The sequence below is a fragment of the Eubalaena glacialis genome, chromosome X, assembly GCF_028564815.1.
Source record: "Eubalaena glacialis isolate mEubGla1 chromosome X, mEubGla1.1.hap2.+ XY, whole genome shotgun sequence".
Taxonomy (NCBI): Eukaryota; Metazoa; Chordata; class Mammalia; order Artiodactyla; family Balaenidae; genus Eubalaena; species Eubalaena glacialis.
In genome coordinates this window covers 65,118,771-65,142,756 of record NC_083736.1, presented here as the reverse complement: position 1 = coordinate 65,142,756, position 23,986 = coordinate 65,118,771, and the positions used below count along the sequence as shown (strand labels likewise).

The following is a 23,986-nucleotide window of genomic DNA, read 5'->3' as shown; positions in this document are numbered from 1 at the left end:
TCACTTGGAACATTATGCGGACCACAGAAGGTGGCAAAAAGGGTAAGCAGTGTCTGTCACACCCCAGCCCGAAGCTTGTTCAAAACCCAGCATGTGGGATGGGTGGAAGGAGAATCAGGTTCCAGTGACTTTTCCTCTGGCCCAGCGGCCTCTCCCCAATCCCAGCGGTGTATCCTCCCATGGAGACAAACTATACAGAAGCTGCACCATCTAGCTGAGAAGGTGAACCGCCCTTACTGAGAGACTAAGGCCCCAACCCTTAACACGTTGCCAGGTTGGAGAAAAGAGAGGGTAGTAAGCCAATTAGAATTCAGAAATTTAGGGGGTGGAAGGTAAACAGGGGAGGTGATCTGAACAGAATGAAGGTGCTGACTTGCTGGTCCGGCCCGCACCCTTCCGAGAGCCCGCCCTTCCCGGACATGCAGACTCACACACTCCCTTTGCAAAGAAGCTCTGTGTATTGGGTGCAACAGCTCTGGGGTCTCTATATAAATAATATACAAAACCCAACAGCTCAATGCCTCACATTAACAAAAATACTAAAAACTCATTAAAAATGGAGCCTGAGGGAAGAGCCCCAACCACTACCGGTGCTAGCCCAGGAAGGGGACTGGGAATTAAGAGGAAAGGGTGGGGCCCCATCCAGTGCACAAGCAGTTCCTCCAGGTGGCTCAGTAGCGTCCAAATATGTTGGTACTGGGCTGTGGCTGGGTATCTGTGAAAAACCAGAGATTATCAGGGGTGGGAGGCCGAGCAGGGGTGGCGGTCTGCATTGAGGAGAGCCATTCAGGCACCGAGGGAAGGGATGGAAGGCAACGCTTCCCCTCACAACCGGGGCCTGAAGCAATCACCTCAGCTACTTTGGCCTCCCCCGCCCCGCCGGCCCCCCAGTTATTCCGTGGGGCTCTCCTTGGGAAGAAAGGCGGGCTTACTGGAGAGCTGTTGTTGGAGCTGCCGGACCAAAGCTGCTGTCTGCTGTTGTTGCTGGGTCTGCTGAAGCCCCTGGCGCTGGAACTGAGGTGAGAACGGCAAGTGGAAGACTGAACTCGAACCGTCCCCTTCCTTCCCCGTCCTCATGTCCCCACGCCTCGGCGGAGGGCCCTGCCTTGCCTCCCGCCTCGCCGTGGCTGCACACTGTCCCCAGCCTGGGCCGCGGTCCCAGAGCCCGGGGCTGGAGTCCAGCAGCTACCTGGGGCTGGGACTGGGGCTGGGGCTGGGGAGGAGCTGCCTGCTGCTGCTGCTGCTGGTGTGCTTGCTGCTGCTGTTGCTGCTGCTGCTGCTGCTGCTGCTGCTGCTGCTGCTGCTGCTGCTGCTGCTGTTGCTGCTGCTGCTGCTGCTGCTGTGGAGACAGAAGAGATCTGTCTAAGGAGAGCAACGGGCTGAACCTCAGTGCTGGAGGGATGGAGATGGGGGAAGAAGCACAGGGTGGGAACTCTGGGTCCGCTGCCCTCCCCGCTCAGAGAGCTGCAGAGAAAATCAAATCTGGAGCACCAAGCAGATGACCCCCAACTCTCTCCCACCAGGACCCCCGGAAAAAGGGGGAGGGAAGGAACTGGCTTCTTAAGCCCCCACTACGTGCCAGCTGCCCTGCCGGGGTACGTCCTTACACTGTCTCATTCAGTGTTGAAAACCACCTGGAAGAGCCTGTGCCTCTCCTCCCCCTCCTCCTCCCCCACTCCCAGTCCCCTTCCTCCTCCTCCTCCTCCTCCTCCTCCTCCTCCTCGGGCTCCCAGGTCCCAGACGAAAATCCTAGGGCCTTACCCGCAGGATCTGCTGCTGCTGCTGCTGCCGGATGTGGTACTGTTGCTGCTGTTGCTGCTGCTGCTGTTGTTGCTGCTGCTGCTGCTGCTGCTGCTGCTGTTGCTGCTGCTGCTGCTGCTGCTCAGGCAGGATGGAAGCCGACCGGACGCCGGCCTGGACACCCTGGGCGCCCAGTGGGGTCATTGTGCCTATCATGGGTGTTTGCTGCAGTGTCTGGTGGGAAAACCTACAAAGAAAGACAAGGAGGCGCAGAGATCAAGGCATGGGCTGTGGGGAGGGGGGTGGGCAGATGAGCCCCAGGTCCCTGACCCCAAAGAAACATCAACAGGCCATTTCATTCACTCCTCCTGTCACCAACCAGAAGAGCCTTTTTGGCTTCTGACAGATTTCTAGGTTGGGGAATGAGGAGCAAAGACAACACCCCATTTCAGTGGCTCCTAACCTTCGTGGTTAGGAATTTTTCAATTCTGTTGTAGCTGGTTTTCTCTTATGAAAATGAAACACAGTCTTAGCACAGGCTAGGCATTCTATAGATACCCACTGAGGTTGTTCTGCTTATCACTGTTGTTGGTCCCCAGTAACACGTCAGGGTCTTGGAGACTGTTGAGTTCTATTGCTCCTTACACCTTCCTGACCCCAATCTGTACTTCACTGCAACAGGCTACTGGCTGGGCCCGTCTCAAGTCTTCTGTCACCTTCCGTATGCATCCTCTCCATGAATTCCACGTTAATCTCTCAACACGCCCAAATCATCACATCACTTTCCTGATCAAAAGAGTGCTTTCTGGGGACTTCCCTGGTGGTGCAGTGGTTAAGAATCCGCCTGCCAATGCAGGGATCACGGGTTCGATCCCTGGTCCGAGAAGATCCCACATGCCACGGAGCAACTAAGCCCATGCGCCACCACTACTGAGCCTGCGCTCTAGAGCCCACGAGCCACAACTGCTGAGCCTGTGTGCCGCAACTCCTGAAGCCCGCATGCCTAGAGCCCATGCTCCGCAACAAGAGAAGCCACTGCAATGAGAAGCCTGCACACCGCAACAAAGAGTAGCCCCCGCTCGCTGCAACTAGAGAAAGCCCGCGCGCAGCAACAAAGACCCAATGCAGCAAAAAATAAATAAATGAATAAAATATAAATAAATTTGTTTAAAAAAAAAAAAGAGTGCTTTCTGGGACTGTGTCTCAATCCCTCACCGAACGTTCAAGGCTCTCTCTCAACCTGCCCACTCCCAGCCTATCCCTACTCCTTCCCTGGCACGAGTCTTACATTCCAGCCAAGCTCTTCTCCTTCCTGTCCTCCCAGCCACCCTACTCATTCAGGTCCCCATGTCTTTGTTCATGCTACGTCCTCTACTTGGGATCCCCCTCCTTCTCCTCCTCCCCGCAAATCCAAATCACAGCTATGCTTCAAAGGCCAACTCAAGTCTGACCTCCTTCACGGAACTTTCTCTGGTGACTCAGGCCCACAATGATGTCATCCCGCACTCTTCCTGAATTCCCATTTTACTTCACGGCACCCAACTGCACAGCTGATTATATCTTTCATCACTGTGTTCCCTAAGTGTTCTTCTGAGTAAGTCTCCTCTTCCCAGGTATAGTAGAAATTCTCTGTGGTGAGGGACTTTGTATTTTTTTCAAATAGCTTTCCTCACCCCACCTGGTCCTAGCATAGTGCTGGCCACACAGTGGGCCTAAGGCACGTCTAAGTAAGGGACTTTTCTTCTGGTCCACCCCGCAGTGTTCTCAACCCTAAGCTGCAGAGCCTCAAGCCATGACTCCAAAGTCTTAACTAAGGCCTGACTGACGTTCAGCATGGTGGGAGAATGTGTTCGCTGGTCCATTCCAGCACTAAACTGCTCTAACAGTGGCTGGATGACTCCTTACCACACACTGCATCTATGAACCCCAGATCTTTCCTTTTCTTAGTCATATATAAATGATTTCCCCTCTCTGGTCCTCGAAGAAATGTTGGGAAGCAGGTGTGAGAATACTGGCCGCCAGGGTCCCTTCCAGCTCTGGCATTTTGTGGCGACAGGCCAGGTGGCCAGATAAGTGTTCTTGACGCCTCCAAAAGTTCTGACTAGTCCCATCACCTCCAGGCCCAGGTTTTCCCAAATCAAAAGCCTCAGTGTGTCTTCACGACCCCCGGCTCCCTTGGGTACCTTTGAGTGGAGGTCAGCCCGTGTCCGTAGGTTGGGGCCTGCTGGTGCACATAGCCACTGGGCCGCTGCTGCAGGTGGCGGGTAGGATCTACAAGAGTAGGATTGGTAGAAGAGTGGGTGCTCTGATAAGGCTGGCTGGAGTAGCTGGGGGGCACCATGGTACCTGCGGGGCCTGTGTGTTGCTGCAATCCCACATGAGAAACGTAAGGAGTATAGCCCTGGAGGGAAGGAAGAGAGACGGAGTCAGGGCCAAGACTGTGCAGCGCAGCCTGCCTCAAGCTCCCCGATTCTCACCATCTCATGCCCTTACCTGGGAGGTCTGCAAACCGTAGGAAGAGCTGGGAGTCATCTGATGGACAGATGACTGTCCCAACATCCCCTGACTCTGCTAGAGGGAAAAAGGAGACAAACTCAAACTCAGGAAGGGCTTTCTGCCACCTCGTTTCTTGTATCTCCTACTCTGTGTGTCCTTGTGAAGATCCCAATCCCTGTGACCCTCAAAAGCCCCTCTCCCTGACGGCCCTCCCTACGGCCCCTCTCACTATCTTTGCCTGGAGCTGTTGGCGAAGGCGCTGTCCTTGGGGCACCGCAGGCTGCTGCTGTCGGTACACAGGCGTCTTGTAGGAGGAGGGTTCCAGTCCCATGACGCCAGTCATGGTGGTGGGCAGCACTCCAGGGTAAGGTGGTCGGGTCGGCAGCTTCTGCATCGGTAACCGCACAGGGCGGTACGGGTCCACACGGGGGCCACCTGGAAAGGGGAGCAGGCTGACCTCTTTAGGCTCTTCGTCCCTCTGTGCCCTGCTCAGCGCCCCGGGCATCCACAGCTCCTGGGAGGAGTGGCATCGCCCCTCAGGCGGAAGGCATGTTCGGGTCAGGCCCTCGTGCCTAGTAGCTGGCACTCACCTGCCGGCAGTGGCTGGTTCTGGGTGTAGAGGCCTATGGAGCCCTGCCTGTAGCTAAGGTGGGATATGGAGCCAGGGTTGGTGTGGTGCAGGAGGTCCGGAGGCACTGTCACTCCATAGGGGCCACTCCGGCCTGGGCCCATTCCATAGTCCTGTGTGAACGGCACAGGAGGAAGGGGAGAGGGCTGGGGTCAGGTGGGGTAGGAGGGGGGAACAGGAGCTGGATGTACGTGGTTCCCTGTTCTAATTCTAAAGGTACCCCTTCCCCAGATGCCCCCAGCCCTCCCACAAACCAGCCGCTCGACAGAACCAGGAAGAGAGAGGGGCTGGGGAAGGGGTGCGACGGGGCTGTGGCGAGGTGGCAGCGGCACTCACCTCTGTCTTGGCGGCAGGCTGGCTGCGTTTCTTGCCCTTGGTGGACTTCTTCTTGCGTTCCTCGGTGCTGGGGGGAGCGGCCCCAGGTTTGTCAGTTTTGGGGGGCTCTGGAGCCTTTTTCTCAGGCTCCAGCAGGGCGGGGGCTGGGGGCTCCTCATCTTCCGGCGGCAGTGGCAGCGGCTCCAGGTAATAGGCGCGGGGCCGGGGCCTCAGGTGCGTGTGGTACAGCAGCAGCCGCTGCTGCTCCTCTCCGCGGGCCACGCGCCGGTCCACCCGGACTGTTCCAAACCAGCCCCAAGACAGTGGCGCTGATGGCTTCAAGCCTTCAAAAAGATCCCAGGGGGAGATCTTTTGTTTGGTGGAAACCTGTAGACCCTGCTCCGGAAAATGAGAAACAGTGAGCTGTTGAGACTTGGAAAACAGAAGACAGAAGACTTGGAAAACTTGAGGACTTGGAGGAGAGGGAAAAGTATCTGTTGGCAATAAAAGAAAAAAAAAAAGTCATGGGTAGATTCAGGGAAGATGGTGAAAGGAAGACACACGGACACACACACACACACAGGGGAGAGAGAGTTAAGAGGAGATGGGGGGGAGCAGAGGGAGACAGAGACAGAGACAGACACTGACAGAGGAAGACAGATACAGAAACAGGAAGGCCGAGAAAGAAAAGGCAGTGAGAGACTGCAAACAGGCAGAGAGAGAGACAGAGACAGGGAGAGAAAGAGAAAAACAGGAAGAGAGAGACAGGCAGAGAGAGAGAGAGAGACAAAGACAGGCAGAAACACAGACAGAGACACACTGAGCCAGGAAAAGAACGAAGAGTATGGCTATATGAACGGGTCGGACTTTGGCTTTTGGACTCCACGTTCTCTTTCTCCTCTCCCTCTACTACACACAATGATTATGGTTACTCAACAAATACTGCAACTGACAAAGAGAGGGGACAGAGAAAACTGTGCAGAGATGGGTTGACAGGGTCGGGGGGAGAGAGATGCAGGGATAAAGGGGGTGCAGGCCGGGGTGGAGCAGTATGGGAGGCAGGTGGGGCAGAGGAAAGAGGAGGGTAGGGTGCTGAGAAGTGGGTGGTACGTACAAAGGTGGGTGGGGGTGATGGGAGGTGCGGAGGGGTGAAGGGAGAGACCAAGGAAAGAGAGGGAGACTCCCAGGATGGGAAGAAGAAATGTGAGGAAAATTAAGTGATTAGCTCAACACCCCAGGGATGGCTCTCGCCCACAGAGCCTGATAAACCTGTTGCAGCTACAGAGGTTAATGCAGGGGAGGCTCTGACCCAAAGGGGAACAAAGGTGGGGAGCGGGGAGCAGGGTATGGGAAGACAATGGAACATGCCTCCTTCTTGAAGATGGAGTCGAAGCCGGCAATCTTGTTGCCTTTGGTGTCGATAAGGGAGCCCTGCGGCTCACATGTGATGACATCTCGGGTCTGCTTGGGCAGTGGCAGCAGCTGGCGAACTTTTTCCAGACTGTCTGACTGGCGCTCCCCCAACTCCTTCTGCAGGCACAGAAGGACAGGACAAGAGTTCAAGGACACAGGAAAAGAGGGACGGGAAGTCTCAGGGGACAGCACAGAAGCTGGCACGAAGAAGACACTCGGTAAATCCTTACCATATGAATAACGAAGAAAACACGGACGTGCAAGGGAAGGGTAGGGGGCTCTGGGCAGGACGATGTCGCTGAGGCTGGACCGAAAACGCAAGGTCAGGGAATAGGGAGCTGAGACCCCAGACCTCTAGGCCTCGCCCTCGCCCCCTCCTCTCACCCGCAGCTTCTTCACCAGGTTCATGTAGGCACGCTTGTTTTCCTCCATGCTGCCCTGGGAGATGCTGGACATGTCCGCAGCTAGGGTGCCATTGATGAGCACGCTCAGCATGTCCAAGACGGTGGTGAAGAGCTCACTGTGGCAGGAAGCCGGGGGGAAAACCAGAGGATAAAGAGTTTCAGACAGACAGAGACAGCCGGGCTGGACACGAGAGGGAGCGGGCACCAAAACCGTGTGGGCAACCCCGGACCGCGGAGTCCGCAGTATCAGCCACACCGATTGCGGCGGGTCGTGCACCTGGTGTCAGGGAAGGGGATCCTCTCGGGTACAAAACTGGAGGGAGGGGATGGGGATGCTTTACTTGTTGGACTGCATGTCGACAGTGCCGCTGATGATGATCTCCAGGAGGAGCACAGCCCACTCTGTGGTCTGCTGGGTGCTGCGCTGCACCGTGTCAAACATGCCCCCCACCTGCCAGGGCCACAACAAGTCAGTCAGATGGCTCAGGGGCGGAGTGCAGCATTTAAGGAAAGCTTAGATTAGAACCTGGGCTGGATGTGACTCGGGACACCTGAGGTCAATGTTCCAGTTGTACCTATGATTTGCTACATGATCTCAGGCCAACGACTTAATTCTTGACATCTCTCGGCCTTGGTTTCCTTACTTATAAAATGATGGAGCTGGACCAAAGGACGTCCAGGATCTCATTCAACATTTCACAATAGATGTCTAGGGCTTCTCGGGCCCAGCCAGAATCTAGGATACTGAGGCAGGGTCCCTGCAAGGATCCAGTCTCCTTAACCACTTTCAGGTCCTGCGTCCTTTAGGAGAGCTGGGCTAATACGTGAAGACCCAGAAGAGCCTGGGCCCTCCATCCTCACCCTCGCCTCCCTGGGCTGGGGCTTCTTTGTCTGCAGTCCTAGCCCCACCCCTTTCCTTCTTCTCCCCAGCTCCCTCTCTCACCAGGTTGAGCCGCAGTTTGAGCGCCTCATGCATTAGCTGCTTTGGCTTGCAATCGTCTAAGTACTGGTCATCTCTCCAATTATTCACAATCTAAGATAAAAACAAGTACAACACACAGCTCAGGGATCTTCTCGTTTCCATGCCAAAGCACCCAGGGTGTTCTTGTCAGAAAACACTGAAGATTCAGTGGCCTCTTGGCTGCATCCTTCTCTGCCTTCCTGCTCGGCTCCAGGGCCCAGAGACCTGTACCTGGTGGACCTGGCTGTAGAGGGAGGTAAGGAGTCCCTCGCGCTGCTCGTCCTGACCCTTCAGACACGTCAGCACCAGGGATAAGAAGGGCTGCTGGCTCAACAGGGACATGCTAGAGACGGGAGGAAAATAAAAAGAAAAGAACAGGACCATGGGTTGTAGGTCAGGCAACTTCCAACCTCATTCCTCTGAGCCCCAGACTCTACTCTTTTAAGATCTAGCCTCTTGCTCAACTATCACTCTTATCCTCTGTCCATTTTTCTGATTTTGATCCTCACCTCTTTGCCCCAACTTTTCTTCTTCCCTGGGTATGCCTCCTCTCCTTTCTACCCCTCAATCCCGGCCCCCTCGTAGCCGCTTTACCTCTTCTGCTTTTGTCGATCACGTTCTTTGCGCGAAGAGGAACCCAGGTGCTGGCCCTTCTCCAATTCTTCCCCAGCAGCCTTTAACACATGCCCCTGGACTGAGGTGGGCAGTTTGGCAATGAGAGGAGCCACCAGCCATACACCAGAGCGCTCTAGGGAGCTGGAGAGATGGCACGCACCGGGTTACAGAGGAGCCGGGCAAGGTTGGAACAACCCATCCTCTCCTTTCCTGACGGACATGCCTGGCATCTCCAGGTGGCTGAAATCATTTACACTACCAGAGGAGAAAACTCAGAAGGGGATGGGTCCTAACACGTTTCTACCCAACCTGAGCACGGGCTTGGTCTTGCTGCTGCTGGGCATGTTGCTTGCAGTGTTTCCAGAAGATGACCCTGTCTCCGCAGACTGTTGGAAAACCTCGATTGTGGCCTTGGCGATGTTCTCTAAGAGGGAGTTCATCTCCTGAGGAGGATGAAAGGCACAGGGGTGCTAAATAGGTAGCTGGCGGCAAAGGCAAAGAGATGGTAGGAGAGCTGGGAGATGAGGACATAGGAAGGCATCCATGGAGGTTGATGGGAGGGTAACGGACACAACTCTGCTGGGTGTTGTGTCCTCCAGCACCTCGCAGTATTTCTCCAATGCCCCACTGTCTTCTCCTTTACATACCTCCTTACAGCTGTGGCCACAGAAACAGCCTCTATGGCCACCACCACCAACCTTCCCCACAGCTCAGAGCCCCAACACTCCCAACCCGTGTCCCTTATCGTCGGCTCCAAACGTCCGCCATCTTCCCATCCTCTCTGATCTCCAGAACCCAAAGGTAGGACCTAGGTTCTTCTATGGCGGCCCACCTCCCTGACATGTGTCGCTGGAAGTAAGCATGGGAAAGAGAGGGCCCGGGCACCACTCACATTGTTAGGGGTCTGCTTGATCATGAGCTGCAGCTCCAAGGAAGACTGGCGCATGGTCCACTGGTCCAAGTTCTGTGACAGAGACCCCACCCACAAGCTAGTCATGATTGTGTCATCCCAGCCACTCAGCACCCTGATGCCAGCTCCTGATCTCTCACAACCATGAATCACATATGCCTGGAGGTCTGAAAGGGACCTCTATGTCCCCTCTTTAGGGAAGATCATACCTAAATAGTCCAAAATGACTGAAAAGTCTCTCCTATTTTAAAAGCGGTTCTGGAAAGATTTCACATCTTTCCCCAGTTTCCTGTTCCAGAGCCTCACATTCCTTAGCATCAGGAAGTTCTGCTTAATGCTTAACCTAAATCTTTGATGTTGAAGTTGAAGCTCGCCGCTCCTGTTTCCAACCAGCTGCTCAAAGTCCTTTACAGACCCGAAGGCTAGTCTCAGCTAATCTCTCTTTGGCATTATCTCCTCTGGGCTGAAGAGGCCTCATTCCTTTAGCTTTTCCTCAACGGCTTTATTTTTCCACCCTCCAGTCACATGAATGTCTGCAGCAGCGTGGTGAGGCAGGAAGGGCACAGGCAGACCTGGGCTCATATACTGACTCTAAACTTCCTAGCTGTGTGAGTTCCTGAACCTTGGGCAAGTTACTTAGCCTCTTCAAGCCTCAGTTTCCTCACTGGTCAAATAGGGATATTCTTACCTACTTCGCAGGGTTGTAAAGAGTAAATGAGAAAATCTACGTAGAGTGCTGAGCATGGTACCCCACGTGAAGCAGCCGTTCGATAAGTAATAGCTCTTCGGTAGTATTACTACTCATGACTGAGCCATGACCAACATGCCAAACATACAAGGCCAAAAACTAGGCCTCCCAGATGCTATGCCTCCCACTGATAAGCTAGAGTCCTACTCCAGATAGCTGTGCACTCACCCAACAGTTCACTCTCGAGTCTAGACCATATTGGCTTAACTTCGAAACCCATGCTGGAGCTGTTTCTCTCACCACCTTTCACCCACATCCTCGTTCGTCTTCCTACTTAACTCCCTCTCTCTTTTTCTCTCAAGGTTCCCGTCGTTTCAGCCCAGGCTCAGGCCCCACTGCTTCCTCCAAGACCCCCATCGCCTTGGCCTACCTGGAGAATACGCTTAATGCGTTGCCGCTGGGGGTTTTCCCCATCCTCGTTGTCCAGCAGCCGATGTGGGTAGCAGATGAGCTGCATGAGGCGCTGGGCCTGGGCGCTACTCAACACTGGGTCTTGCAAGTCATTGCTGTCCTCACACAGCGATTTAAGGCAACGTTCTCCTACCCATTCCTGAGGAAGCCGAGAATCAGGGGACTGGGGCAACCAGTAAGCAGGTTAGGAATAAGGGGGATGGACTGGGGAGTTGGTGAGGGACATGATGTATGGCAGGGAGGTGGTGTGATCATGATAGGAAACAGGACTATATTATATAGCGGCGTTTAGGAGGTGTGGGGGGAAGGTGAGACTGACCTGCTGGCAGATGCTGCGTAGCACGTACTTGGCATAGACATCCAGACTGGCTGTCTCCACAGAGATGTTGCGGCCACCCTGCCTCCGACCGCCACTGCCACCTCCTCCCTCCTCCTCTGGAAGTTCTTCTGTTCCTCCTGTCACAGTGAAGCCTGAACCCTTCAGTTCCGCATCCCCTGTGGTTCACAGGCAGGAGATAGGGAGGGCAGAGTGAGATCCGAATGCTGTGTGGAGACCCACCCCAGACCCACAGAAGCAGCAACTCCCCAGATCCTGCCCTATGGGACAGAAATATACTTCCCTCCCTCGTCTCCTCCCCAAAGGTCAGAGAGACCACCTTCAGGAGAGAGAAAGACTGTCCTTTGTAGTTTAGCTGGCGCTCCACCCTATACACACTTCTGGCACCACTCCCTTCCTACCCCCATACCAAGTACAAACACAGCCTTGAGAACAGCAAACACAGCTCCATCCACAATGCGGTTCTGGGAGGCAGCCAGCAGGTGGCGGTCACAGGAGGAGCGGATTCCTACCGTAGGCTTGTCTGGGGAGACAGCTGAAGTCAGGGGAAGCAAAAGTAGAAACGGTGTGGGTGGGGCAGCCACACTTTCCACGGCTGGCCGGCTCGGATCGAGGTCACTTACTTCCGTCCGACTGGCAAGGATTGAGTTGAGGTGTCTTGAAAAGGTGGAGGAGGATGCGGCAGGTAAGCCGGGCCCCCGGCTCAGAGTCCTGCTCACTGCAAGCTACAGAGAGGAAGACAAAGCAGAGGGGAAAGGATGAAGGCGGACGGTATGTGGGTCTGTAGGTGGTGAGGGGCTAAAAGGGAAGCTGAGGCCAGGCGAAAAGAGATAAAACATTGGAGGAGAGGTGGGGTAGCAAACTGTTCTGCAGTGTAAGGGGAATACCTGGAAGGGTCAGGAACCGGAAAGATCGGGGCTGCAAATGCAGGGTTAGAAAGACGCCCCTCCCAGCCTGAGGCGCACCACAGGGCTGGCCTCTGGTGCCACCAGGAGCCCCACACTGAACAACCAGAGTGCGGCCGTCCAGTGTGTATTGAGACTGGGGGGTCTAGACATTCTAGGGGTTATGGATTGGTAGTTCACCAGCATTAAGGAGCGAAGGGATGGCTGCACAGCGAATCAGATCCTCCAGGAGCAAACACTGCCGAGCGATAAGGATGGCAACAAAAGTGGCCAGGGAGTCGTGAAAAGACAGGTCACTGACCTGGAGGAAAACAGCAGACAGACACCAGGACTCAGTGTGGAGAGAGGGCGGCTACTCAGAGCGCTTGGCCTCCACTCTGCAAAACTCTGTCCCTCCGCTCCTGTGATTACTGGGAGCAGACCCCTGCCCCGGGAAATGCCCGGTGTCCGGCACTCCCCCACCCCCAGTCTCACATCTACATTGCAGAGGAGGTCGTTGAAACCACAAGTGCCATTGTTAGAGGAGCAGCACAAGGCCTTAAGCACTCCCAGCCACTCTGCACTCAGTGACTTGCAATAGCCGGTCAGCTCTGCACACAGGATTGCGATGTCATTCACCCTGGGGAAAAGTACAAATGCCCTCAGGAAAAACCTTGTTCCGGCAAAACCTCAGACTCATTAACTTTTCATCTCCACCCCGGCCATAACCAAGGTTGCAGTACCTCCCAGGCATCTCATCCCTCCCAATATCAGGCGGGAGCGTGGTGCCCATTCCTCACTCAGTACGCCCCATACCTATCGGGATCATGGTGCCCCACACAGACGTGCATAAGGGCATTGCAGACAAAGCTGTAGCGGTTAGCAGGGTTCTCACTAAGACTCTTGCCTAGCCCTGTGTAGGTGAAGGTGTGAGCGGCAGGGTTCTCCAGAGTGTCGATCATGAACTCGGGTGCCCAGCGCATGTTGGATTCTGACGGCTCCACGTTGCAGTAGATAGTGTTCTTCACCTTGGAGCAGAAGTCGCTGCAGGGGTGGGGGAAAGGAGAGAGCAGCGTTGAGGAAGGGCTAGTGAGCTAGAGGGATGGTCAGGAAAGGGGAGAAAAGAAAAAAAAAAGGAGAATGTCAGGGACAAGGGGCCTTAGGGCAAGAAAAGGGGAAACGGGACAAAGCAGACCGACTGGGCAGGAAAGGAACCCAGTGAGAAGAAGGCACAGGGGCCTCTGGAGGCGGGGAGGAGGAGTGTGGGCCCCGCAGACATGGGCTGGAGGCAAGGCTGATGAGGAAGGAGGCCCACTCTCAGGAACCAAGAACACGCAGAGGACACCATCCCCAAATGACCCCGCAGAGACAGCAGGGTCCTGGGCTGTGCTCTGCTCCTGAGTGGGGCAGTAACGGGAAGGAGACGGGACGAGGTCCCACTCTCTACCCCTTACCTCCCACCTCTCTTACCTGAAGAGCTCCCCAAATTTGCTCTTTAAATGGCTACAGGAGGTGTACAGATCATAGAGATAAGCAAGGATACAGCGCTCTGCGGAGGAGCCATCGGACCGGTTCATCCCATGCTTGACTACGCCACACAGCCTGTCACGAAGGGGCGAGGTCGGGAGGTGTGCCTGGAGCAATGGCAGGCCGGGGCGCAAAGATTCCCATCCCTTGGCAATAGTCTCTCCCCTCCCCACCTGAATGGCACGCACTTCTGCACAGTGAGAGCCCCACATGTTCTTCGCAGGCCACTTCCACCAGCATTCACCAGGGCCCTGCACCAGGGCCCTGCATTTCGAAGCCCTGCTTACCCCTCAAAGACCTGTGCCATCTGGTCCTGGTTGAGGATGAGGCAGGCGTGATAGTGCCGCAGGACAGCCACAATGCACAGGCACAGGCTGGTGGTGTAGCTGCCCACCAGATCCGAGGACTTGAGAAGCAACTCGGCCTCAACTACACTCAGTTCATTCAGTAGCTAGAGCAGAGTGAGCGGAGGTTGAGAAATGAGAAGAGGCCTTGAGTATTACACATAACCCCCCGTCCTGTGAGAAAACTGGAGCCCCTTCCTGCTGGAGCTGCCTCAGCCTGGAAGGGCCCTGGTGCCATACGCCACTGTCCTTTATTCTAGTAACGACAAGCCACATCAATGATCTAACCAGTCTCCGGGATACAATCCTATGAACCTCACGATGGGAGGACAGTCTGTGCCCAGTGCTCTAATCCGTCTCTCGGGTCTCCCCAGGGAGCACTTGAGTCTCTATTCCTGCTGGCTTAGCTCATGGGTCACTCCCCCCACACTAGTCTTTCGGTCCCTCCAAATAGCCTGGGACACTGGCTTGAGCCTCTCCTCCTGTCCTTATGACCCTGTACAGCACAAACCCCTTCCTCCACCCTCATCTCCCCAACTTCCCCACCTGAATGGCAAAGTCGATGAGGCCACTGATGCTGAGTGAATATTCCATGAGGTCGAAGATGAACTGCACATGCTGCACCAGAGGCAAGTGGTACGACATGCCAAGGGCAAAGCTCGTGATCTGCTCCAGAACATTCCGGGAGACCTGATAAGGGCAGTGGGAGTGAGACAGGAGTGGAGAGAGGTGGCAAGAACCAGGGAAGCAGGAAAGGATGGTGGAAGGGGATGAGACCAGGAGGCTTAGCCTGTCTGAGGCGGGGGGGTGGGGGGGTGGGGGGGAAGACAAGGAGGAAAGGAAAACGGGACAAGGAGGCCGGAATGTGGGAAGGGGGCTGGACTTAGGCCCACACCTGAGCCGTGACCTGGTGTTGGTCATAATGCGAAAGGTGCTGGAACTTAGCAAAGATATCCTCGGCAGTGGGGAAGGCTTCAGGCCGGTTGCGCCGCCGCTTCTGCCCATCCTCCCCACCTGAGGGGACAGTTGAAAGGGACCAGTCAGGACAGGGAAGATAACTAGGTGACTGGGGGTGGGGAGGGGGGGTATGGAGAGAAGGCTATGGGGGGGGGAAGGGGAAGGAAGGGAGGGAGGGAGAGAGGGAAGGAAGGAAGAGGGAAGATGGGAAGGGAGGGTCAAGGAAGGGGCGGGGGAGGGATGAAGGGAAGGGGACAGTGAAGCAAAGGTTTGGAGGACCACAGACTATGTGGACCTTAGAGGAATACGTACAGGGAGGTGCTAGGTTGAGGGAGGGAAGGGAGAGGGAGGGCGGGCAGTATGGGGCTTACTGTGAGGTACCTAAGAATGTCAGGTCTCCAGGATTCAGAGGCACAATAGGAGCAAGCTGGTCTGCAGAGGGGGGGAATGAGGGGGGAAGTTTCAAAAGGACTAGAGCTCTCAGGAGACTCCAAGAGACAGGACATCGGGACATGACTGGGAGTTCCCTACACTGGGGAAGGGAAGACTGACTAGGGCGCTTTTGGGGGGAGATCCATTTAAGGCGCCTCAAACCCACCAGTTTCCGCTGTCCCTTTGCGGTTCAGAACCTTCAGGATATCCTTGGTAATTTTCTTGATGGCATGGCGGGCATCATCTCGCTGCTTTCCCACCCCAAACAGTACGACCAACCGCTGGTTGCACTCATGGCTGCATGACTCCTCCTGCATCCCAGCGGCACCATCAGACTCCAGCACGGATCGCTCTCCCTCCTCTTAAAAGCATGCTCCATGCCCCTCAGCATCCCAGTGCTCAAGCCCTTCCCAGCATACCACACCCTCAAGGACAGCTCCAACCCCTCGGCACAGTCCTTGGACAGAAACCTGGGCTCAGAACAGATGGTCGCAAGGTGTTGGGGAACGGTACCTGGGGGATGGGAAAGTGCGTGGCATACTGCACATGCCGCGGCTGGTCATAAAGAACCCCAAGGGTCCCTTCTAGCTTCTCCTTGGGTGGGGGCTTCACCTCCTTCTCAACATCTGGTTTCTCAGGGGATGGACTGCCCTTCCCCTCACAGGGCATAGTGGGGGAGAACAACTAAGAGAAAGGCGAAAGGGCAGAACGTTTAGAGGAAGACAAAGGGATGAGGGGGCACAAAGAAACTCCCCAAAGTGGCATAACGGGAGGACCTCAGGAGCTGGATTCTCCCACACCAGGATCTAACTTACTGAGAAATCAGGCTTCTCCATGTCCTCAAAGAGCACACTGGAGCTAGGGTCGATGTCCATAGACTCCGAGAGCCCTGGATCCTGAGGGCAGAGAACAGAAGCGAAGCTGCTTTAGCCCCGAGGAGCTGCTCCCCACCATCTAGAAAAGTTGACCAGGGAGTCGAAGAGAAGAGACCATATTGGGAAAAGCACCAGTTCCAGATGCAAGCCTTGACTGGTCCCTTAACCTCCACGGGCCTTGGTTTCCTTCAGCTTTAAAATGAGGATAAGAATACCTCACAAGGTGGAATTCCTGGCAGTCCAGTGGTTAGGACTCAGCACTTTCACTGCCATGGACCCTGGTTGGATACCTGGTGGGGGAACTAAGATCCCACAAGCTGCGCGACACAGCCAAAAAAAAAAAAAAAAAAAAAAAAAGAATACCTCACAGGGCTGCTGTGAGGATCCAATGAAAAAAAGTGACATGAGAGTGCTTGCTAAACTGCAAAGCACTAAGCAAATCTTACCCTCGATACTAGGTAAAGGATTCTCAGAGGATTCCGGGAGCCAGGAAGATGGGACTGTCAGAAGAAATGATCTAGGGCAAGGAAAAGCCCCCTCACCTCCAGCTTGCTGCTGCTGCTGCCCTCAGCCTCCTTGCGCTCGGGGTCATCGGCAGGGTCATCAAAGGGAGAGGGAGGCCGGGGACCAGGGGCTCCGAAGGCAAGGTCTCCTCGGGAGATGAGGGTGCAAGTGTACATGTTGTGGGAGAAAACATCATGTCGAATCAGTTCACAGAACAGCAGTACCAAGTTAAAGAACTCCACTCGCTCACTCTCACTTCGGGGGTCCGCTGGAGAGAGGGGATGAGAAAAGATGAGTTAGGGGAACACGAAAGAGACGGGCAGAAAGAGAGAGGGACACACCTAAGGCATGGTGCTCCTAGGGTTCCTGAAGTAGGCAAGAATAGCAATGACTCAAAAAAAAAAAAAACCCAAAAAACCAAAAGCCAAACCAAAAACAACAACAACAACAATAAAACCAAAACTGTTGAGGGATAAAGTGTGGTTGGTTACCCCAACTCCTGCCCCACACACCATCTCATAAAGGAATACAGCATCTCTGCTATTTATACGTGAAAATGCTTCGATCGTATGCTCCTGCTTTTATTCTTCTCTTTATTTCTCTACTCTGTTAAACTGTAAGATGAGCAAAGACTAGAATTATGTCCAAAAGTCATTCTGCATAGAGCTCAAGACAGAAATATATCCAGAAGGCCCTTCATATGCTTTCTGATGACAGGGATGGGTGAGTCTAGGCAGAGGTAACCAGAGGGTGGCAGGGGTCCATACTCAGCATGGGAGCCTGTGTATCCAGAAACTGCAGGAGGACATCCTGGAAAATGGGAGCACTAGGAGCAGAAAGGGAGCCAGAGGCTATGGAACCCTTCTCATCTGCGGCTTCCGATTCTCCACAACGCTGTAAGATGAGAGAACAAACTGTAGGATTGGGTTTTACCTGTTTCTTCACTCGTCCATGTGCAATCCTTGAACTACTGCCTATTTTGGATCCATCCCAAGCTTTTCACTTCTACTCTCCCCCCCTTGACTCCCATTTTCTTTACCATCTCCCAGCTGCAGCCTTGGTCACTTCTCTAACTCTGACATCGATCCACTCCTTTCTACTTTTGCCTTATGTCCTCAACTTTCCCTGTACATTCTCTACCCCTTCTTCACTCTCACAACTTCAACTTTGGTCCCACTACCAGCTCAATGTGGCTCCGACCCCAGCTGCCACTGCCCCATGGGCCCCCTAACCTCAGCCTCAATCTCTGCCTGTCTCTTCTCCAGCAGCTTGGCTACCACCATCGCACGATGACGACCAGAGCGCTTGCAGCTGACAGCCCATTCACACAGTAATGATACCACAGCATCATCATCTGAGGAGATCTGGAGACCAAAGGAAGACCAAAGGGGTGAGTAAGGTAGAGTTGGGAACAAAGAACCAAGTTCCAGTCTCCCAGCGACTAGGCCCCATCTTAAAACATCCTAGGCCCAGTAAGACCGGCTGTCTCTTCAGACATCCTCTGGTTTCAATGCCTTGCCAAGCCTTCCCCTCATATATACTGTTGCTCTTGCTCTGTTTTTCACTTCTTCTCTTCCCCTTCTTGCTTATTACCTCGTGCCCATCCTTGCTAGGCCCCAATCCAAAGATTCGATTACAGAGGGAATCAAGAGAGTTGCTGAAGTCAGAGCGCTCAAAACTATGGCTGTCCAGCACTTCCAAAGTATGGAGCACCCGTCCAATGGTGAAGCCTGAGGAGGAAAAGTGGTAAAGGGGACTTTAACTAGAGGCCCGATGTACTCCAACTTTCAGATCTATATGTCCTTACCGTTCCCATCCTTTCCTCAAACATCCTTCTTACTGTCTGTCCTCTGGCACCCACCTGCAGTAGCTTCTTGGCACTTATCAAAAGACCAGCGAACCTCAACGGCCTGTCCTCGCTCCTTGATCTGCTGCTCAATCTCCCGCAACTTTGCACGGACCTGCAAAGAGGAAGGCTTTAAGGATGTAGCAAGGCATACAAAAAAGGCCAGGGCTCCAGGCTAAAAGAATAGTAGCAGACTCCGAACCACTATTTCTGAAAGAGTAACTTAAGCCTCTCACATCCCAGTTGCCTGGGGGTACCAGGCTATTGGTCAGACTTACCTGCTGAGTGAAGGCACTGTTGCCCTCTGGCATGGGCAGGTTGGAGGGGGCAATAGGCAGGTGGTCAAGTGGTGAGCCAGTCTTGATTCGGCTATCAGTCAGCGAGTAGTGCCAAACCAGGGCACTAGGACAACACAGGAGGATGGTCTGCCAGACAGGAACAGCTAAGTCAAACTCAGTTATCACGGCTACCTGTCTAGGAGCCCATTATAAGACCCAACCCTTCAGTTTCCGATCCAAAGTTATTCTGAGCCCCTGGGGTGGCAGCACTCCATCTCTGAGCCCCTCCCCTCATCCGCTCTCCTAAAAGGCTTTGGGCCTGCTATTTAGACCTGGAAGGGAACTAACTGAAAAGGAACTAAGACCCCAGAAATGAGAAGCCAACAATTTCCAAGCAAGTACTCAGTGCCTACTCTCGCCTCCAATTTAGAACTGCTCCCATTTTCCAGGACAGGCACCTGAGTCTTCTCAAGATGCCTTTTAATACTGCCATGGGCCCACCTAGTACCTACCTGAAGGATACAGCTGAGGCCAAAAACTAGGGGCCGGTGCTGAGGGCACATAAGCAGGTCACTAAAGGGTGTAGAGGGCGTGCTGCTAGTTGGGGGCTGAGGAGCAGGGGTCGTGGGCAGTGTGCTTGTTGACTGAGCAGACATCACATGAGATGAGTGACTGCTCACGCCATCCAGCTGCAGGGCCAGTCTCCGTGTACAGAAGTAGGCAAGGCGGCGGGAGAGGTATGCAGACTGAACGAATTCCCCAGAGTACTGTGAAGACACGATGATCAAAACCCCCCAGTTGGGGACTTCCCTGGTGGCACAGTGGATAAGACTCTGCACTCCCAATGCAGGGGGCCTGGGTTCGATCCCTGGTCAGGGAACTAGATCCCACATGCATGCCGCAACTAAGAGTTTGCATGCCACAACTAAGGAGCTCGCCTGCCACAACTGAGGAACCCTGGAGCCGCAACTAAGACCCGGTGCGACCAAATAAATAAATATTAGGAAAACAAACAAACAAACAAAAAACAGTTCTCTCCAAGGGACATTGCTTTCACGTCTTATATCTCCTCACATCCTCCCTAGACCCCCCCAAATCCTAGGCCTTACTCGAAGCAGCAGGGGCAGCAGCAGTTTAAGCAATTCATCCTCTCCAGGGCGGATTTTCTCAAAACACTCAAGTACCCAGGTCAGGAACTCATGTCTGTCCAGCATTCCGTCCTATGGGTACAAGGGATGGGAAGAGGATTAGTTTTGCTGAGGGACTATCAGAGATGAGGCAGAGAAAGTAAAGGAAAGAATGAAGAGAACCATGAGTGGGGCAAGGTGGCAGGCAGATTCTGTTCTATGCTTGCAGAGTGTGAGGTCAGGCTCAATCCCACGTCCCACACGACATGCCTTCTTCCTACCTGAAACATGAACATGGCCAGCTTCTCATTGTAGTCCCACTGCCGGATTGCCACCTCTACATCATGGGGCAAGGGCCCTATAGTAGAACCACAGCCCCCACTTCCGGAAGGCCCTGGCCGGTAGTATTCAGCCATCTTTTGCAGCTGCTCCCATAAGTACTTGGTGATGATCTGAGTCCATTCTAGGGGAAAGATGGGAATAGGGCTATTTTATACTGTCCCTTTGCTTAGAACACCTTCTGTCCCCCACCCCCAGTCACCATACTTCTAAATCCTATTCATCCCCTTAGGCTCTAGTCAAATGCCACCTTCAACAACAAGGTCCTACTGTATAGCACAGGGAGCTATATTCAATATCCCATAATAAACAATAATGGAAAAGAATATGCAAAAGAGTGTACATATATATATATGTATATATATGTAAAACTGAATCACTTCGTTGTACACCAGAAACTAACACGACATTGTAAATCAACTATACTTCAAAAAAAATTAATTAAAACAAAACAAACAAACAAACAAATGCCACCTTCCTAAAGCCTTCCCAGGTGTCCCCAAAAGAAAGTAATCTTTTTGTTCACTGAATTCTCAAAGAACCTTCTGCCTCCACTTTTGACACTACGCTTCTATATTCAATTATGGGATTCGTACATATGCCTTAGCATCCCTACTAGACTATAAGCATCCTAAGGGCAGGGATTAGGTAGTGGTCATCTTTATAGCTCAGTGCATGCACACAGTAGATACTCAAGATACTTGATGCTTACTAATTGAGTGAATGCAAGATACAAGCAGAAGCAAGGAATACAGATGAGGAAGGAGAATAATTGCAAGGGTCTCTCTACCACTCCTTGAAGTGATCAGTGGTGGGAGTTACTCACCCATGAAAGGGTCAATGACATGTCTCTTCTTAACCTTGGTCTCTGTGATCGCTGCATAGTAGGCACAGGTCATCTTAATGAGCCAGGCAGCCCGCATCACAGGCACTGTGTACTTGGCCAAGTACCCAAACACTTCTTCCTTCTTACTGAAAATGGGGACCTGGATGGACATCGCAAATAGTGAGACCTCTCTCACCTCCATGAGCTGGCACCCGTGTAGCTTCATCTGGGAATCGGAGGGTACTTGGTACCCGCGCTCCCCTCCTTGGCCTGAAGAACAGGAAACAGTACCTCACCTTTTTGGCTAGTTGTGTGAGTGGCTTGGTGCCAGCCAGATCGGTGAACCAGGTGTTAATGGCACTCTGGGATCGTGCAGTCACCAGCCAGAAGTTGTCCTTCTGGTTCACCTGGGGCTTCCTTCTACCGGTGTCAGGGAGGGTGTTACAACGTAACTTCTCTGCAATAATGCTGCTGAAGTTGGAACTGATCTGAGGGAAGAAAACTACACCTCAGGGTGGGAAGAAGGGGCAAAGAAGTGGTTGTGCCTTTGATGGGCAAATGCCAATGTGGTAGCATTAGGTTATGAAGGAAAACTCAGCCATTTAGGTCATCCCTTTAAGTCTTCCCAACCCAGGGCCTTTGCTCCTTCTCAGATTCTTCCAGCCTTTTCCTTCAGCCTGGCAGGGTTGTCTCACCTTGGCAGGATTGAAGTTGACGTTCTTGGCACTGCCATGTTCATCCCCAGAGACAGCTGGCTGGTTATTGAAACCTTGTTTTACATTCAAGGCCGTTAGTTCATCCTGAGGCAGGAAAACGACATTTTAGCTTTTTTTTTTTCCCTTGGGGGTGGGAGTGGGGGTGGGGGTGGTGGGAGAGGAGGGCAGAAGAGAGGGGAACAAGGGGGGAAAAAGGTAGGAGGAGGATTCGGATATTCGGATATTCGGTCCAAATATTCATTTGGACCCCACCCTCACTAAGATTCCCAATTCCCCAGAGCTCGCTCAACAGCACTCTGCCCCTGCGAGCTTGCAAGCAGCCGTAGCTCACCCAGCCGCCTCAGACAACTTTCTGAGCTGTGTGTGTGTGGAGAGGGGGGCGCCTCCAGCGTGGCCCCGATATCACTCCCGGTTCGCGCCCAGGAACCACCCCTCACCCCCACCAGGTCCTACTCTCCTACACCAGCCCACTTTACTCTTCCCCCTTTCGGGACTTGCGCTCCCACCGAACCGCCCCGCCCCCCCCTTCCCCGAGCCATCAGTTCTTCCTCCTATGGCGATCGCTGGCCCCTGGCCCCGTGGGAGCCCGGATTTCTGAACGCACCTCCTTCTGTTTGGGATCTTGAGGGTATACATCGGGAGGCCCCAGCCGCGGCCGCTTCAGGGGCCGGTGTTCGTAGCTCAAGATCCCGAAGGCCGCCATCTTGCCCAGCCCGTAGCGCCAGAGGCGCCAGCCGGGCCCGGCCGCGGGGGAGGGGGAGAGGGAGCCGAAAAGGGGGGCGGCGGTGGCGAGGACGGCAGCCGAGAGACAACAAGGGGGCACATTAGAAACTCTCGATCATTGCCGGAAACTACCGAGGGAAACCGAGGGACGCCGGGAACCGTCGGACAATACCGACCGCAGCGGGGGCGGGGGCGGGGCCCATCCCGGCGTGGGGCGGAGCTCCGCGCGCGGGGAGCTTTTCCGCCCCGGCCGCCGGAGGATCGATTTCACTCAGTCAAGATCCCTGCAACGTCCGCCAGCCAGGCGCTGGGGATACGAACCTGCGAGGCGTGAGTCGGCCGCGGCGCTGAGCTCCGACTGGAACTGGATTCCCAGCGCCTCGCTCAGTTCTCGGCCTAGAATAAGTGCTCGATCGTCTGTGCGTTGCTTAGAAACTCTGCCTTTTGCAAACCGCTTCTTTGTTTCTTAGTTCCTGCATCTGAAAAATGGGTGTACTAACACCTTCAAGGGACTGTTGCGAAGATTAGAAACTATGTATGCATAAGAAAGCACCTATTAAACCCTGAAAGGTCGGCTCTAATCTTTATTAGAAACTATGTATGCATAAGAAAGCACCTATTAAACCCTGAAAGGTCGGCTCAAGGTCTTTATGGTCTAGCCCTGAGGTTCTTAACCTCTTCTGCTTCACAGTCCCTTTAAAATGCTGATGGAAGCTATGGCCCTTCTTCCCAGAAGAATGCATGTAGAGATATACAAAACGTTAGATACTTTGCCGGGAGATTCTTAGACCCCCTCCTGAAGTTCACTCACATATCCCCTAAGGGTCCATGAACTCCAGGTTAAGAACCCTTGCTGTATCAAAAGAGGCACCTACTGAGTGTCAGATGCTTTTCAGACATTGTCTCCTCTAATCCGCAAAAAACCCCTATGAGTTAGGGATTATTATTGTCTCCATTTTGTGGATGAGGAAGCTGGTTTTCAAAGAGTGGAAGTTTGCTTGCCCTATATTATATGGCTACTGTGTAACAGAGCTGAGACTAGGATTTTTTCTTGTCTCTGTCTCTCACTCTCTCTCTTTAAAGTAGTGTATCATCTCATTGCTGTTCTTTTTTTTTCCTGCCTTTTTAAATTGCAGTATATTCGATGTACAATATCATATCAGTTACAGGTGTACAACATAGTGATTGACAATTTTTAAAGTTTATACTCCATTTATAATTATTATAAAATATTGGCTATATTCCCCGTGTTGTACAATATATCCTTGTAGCTCATTTTATACATAATAGTTTGTACCTTAGTCCCCTACCCCTATATTGCCCCTCCCCCATTCCCTCTCCCCACTGGTAACCCCTAGTTTGTTCTCTGTATCTGTGAATCTATTTCTTTTTTCTTATATTCACTACTTTGTTGTATTTTTTATCTTTTTTTTTTTTTTTTGGCCGCGCGGCTTGCATGATCTTAGTTCCCCAGTTCGCCCACCAGGGATGGAACCCGTGCCCCCTGCAGTGGAAGCGCGGAGCCCTAACCACTGGACCACCAGGGAATTCCCCGTTGTATTTTTTTAGATTTCACATATAAGTGATATCATACTTTTCTTGACTCTTGATATTCTTTCTATGATGGTAT

At 53.4% G+C, this 23,986-nt stretch overlaps 1 protein-coding gene across 13 annotated transcripts; it reads right to left on the bottom strand.

The window, feature by feature from the left end:
• Window positions 1-439: 439 nt before the first annotated feature.
• On the bottom strand, window positions 440-22,579 carry MED12 (mediator complex subunit 12). Of its 13 annotated transcripts, none has more exons than XM_061178939.1 (46): window positions 22,238-22,579; window positions 21,613-21,717; window positions 21,214-21,405; window positions 20,918-21,077; window positions 20,034-20,215; window positions 19,735-19,845; window positions 19,138-19,392; window positions 18,626-18,772; window positions 18,363-18,462; window positions 18,095-18,231; window positions 17,734-17,865; window positions 17,269-17,395; window positions 16,540-16,769; window positions 15,938-16,018; window positions 15,636-15,806; window positions 15,289-15,433; window positions 15,072-15,122; window positions 14,629-14,747; window positions 14,280-14,423; window positions 13,677-13,840; window positions 13,333-13,464; window positions 12,679-12,906; window positions 12,358-12,502; window positions 12,064-12,184; window positions 11,602-11,703; window positions 11,388-11,513; window positions 10,961-11,136; window positions 10,601-10,780; window positions 9,465-9,536; window positions 8,882-9,015; window positions 8,552-8,713; window positions 8,189-8,300; window positions 7,940-8,029; window positions 7,338-7,447; window positions 6,977-7,112; window positions 6,548-6,709; window positions 5,201-5,575; window positions 4,827-5,010; window positions 4,466-4,671; window positions 4,234-4,311; window positions 4,087-4,141; window positions 3,924-4,011; window positions 1,762-1,987; window positions 1,190-1,339; window positions 933-1,014; window positions 440-715 (listed from the first exon to the last, which is right to left on the bottom strand). In XM_061178939.1, the coding sequence occupies exons 1-46, from the start codon at window positions 22,334-22,336 to the stop codon at window positions 672-674; spliced, it is 6,528 nt and encodes a 2,175-aa protein (XP_061034922.1). In that variant the 5' UTR covers window positions 22,337-22,579; the 3' UTR covers window positions 440-671. The 13 variants fall into 13 exon arrangements, with proteins under 13 accessions (XP_061034922.1, XP_061034923.1, XP_061034924.1 ...); XM_061178940.1 differs by having other exon boundaries at window positions 4,827-4,977; window positions 11,388-11,501; XM_061178941.1 differs by having other exon boundaries at window positions 4,475-4,671; window positions 4,827-4,977; window positions 11,388-11,501.
• Window positions 22,580-23,986: the final 1,407 nt, after the last annotated feature.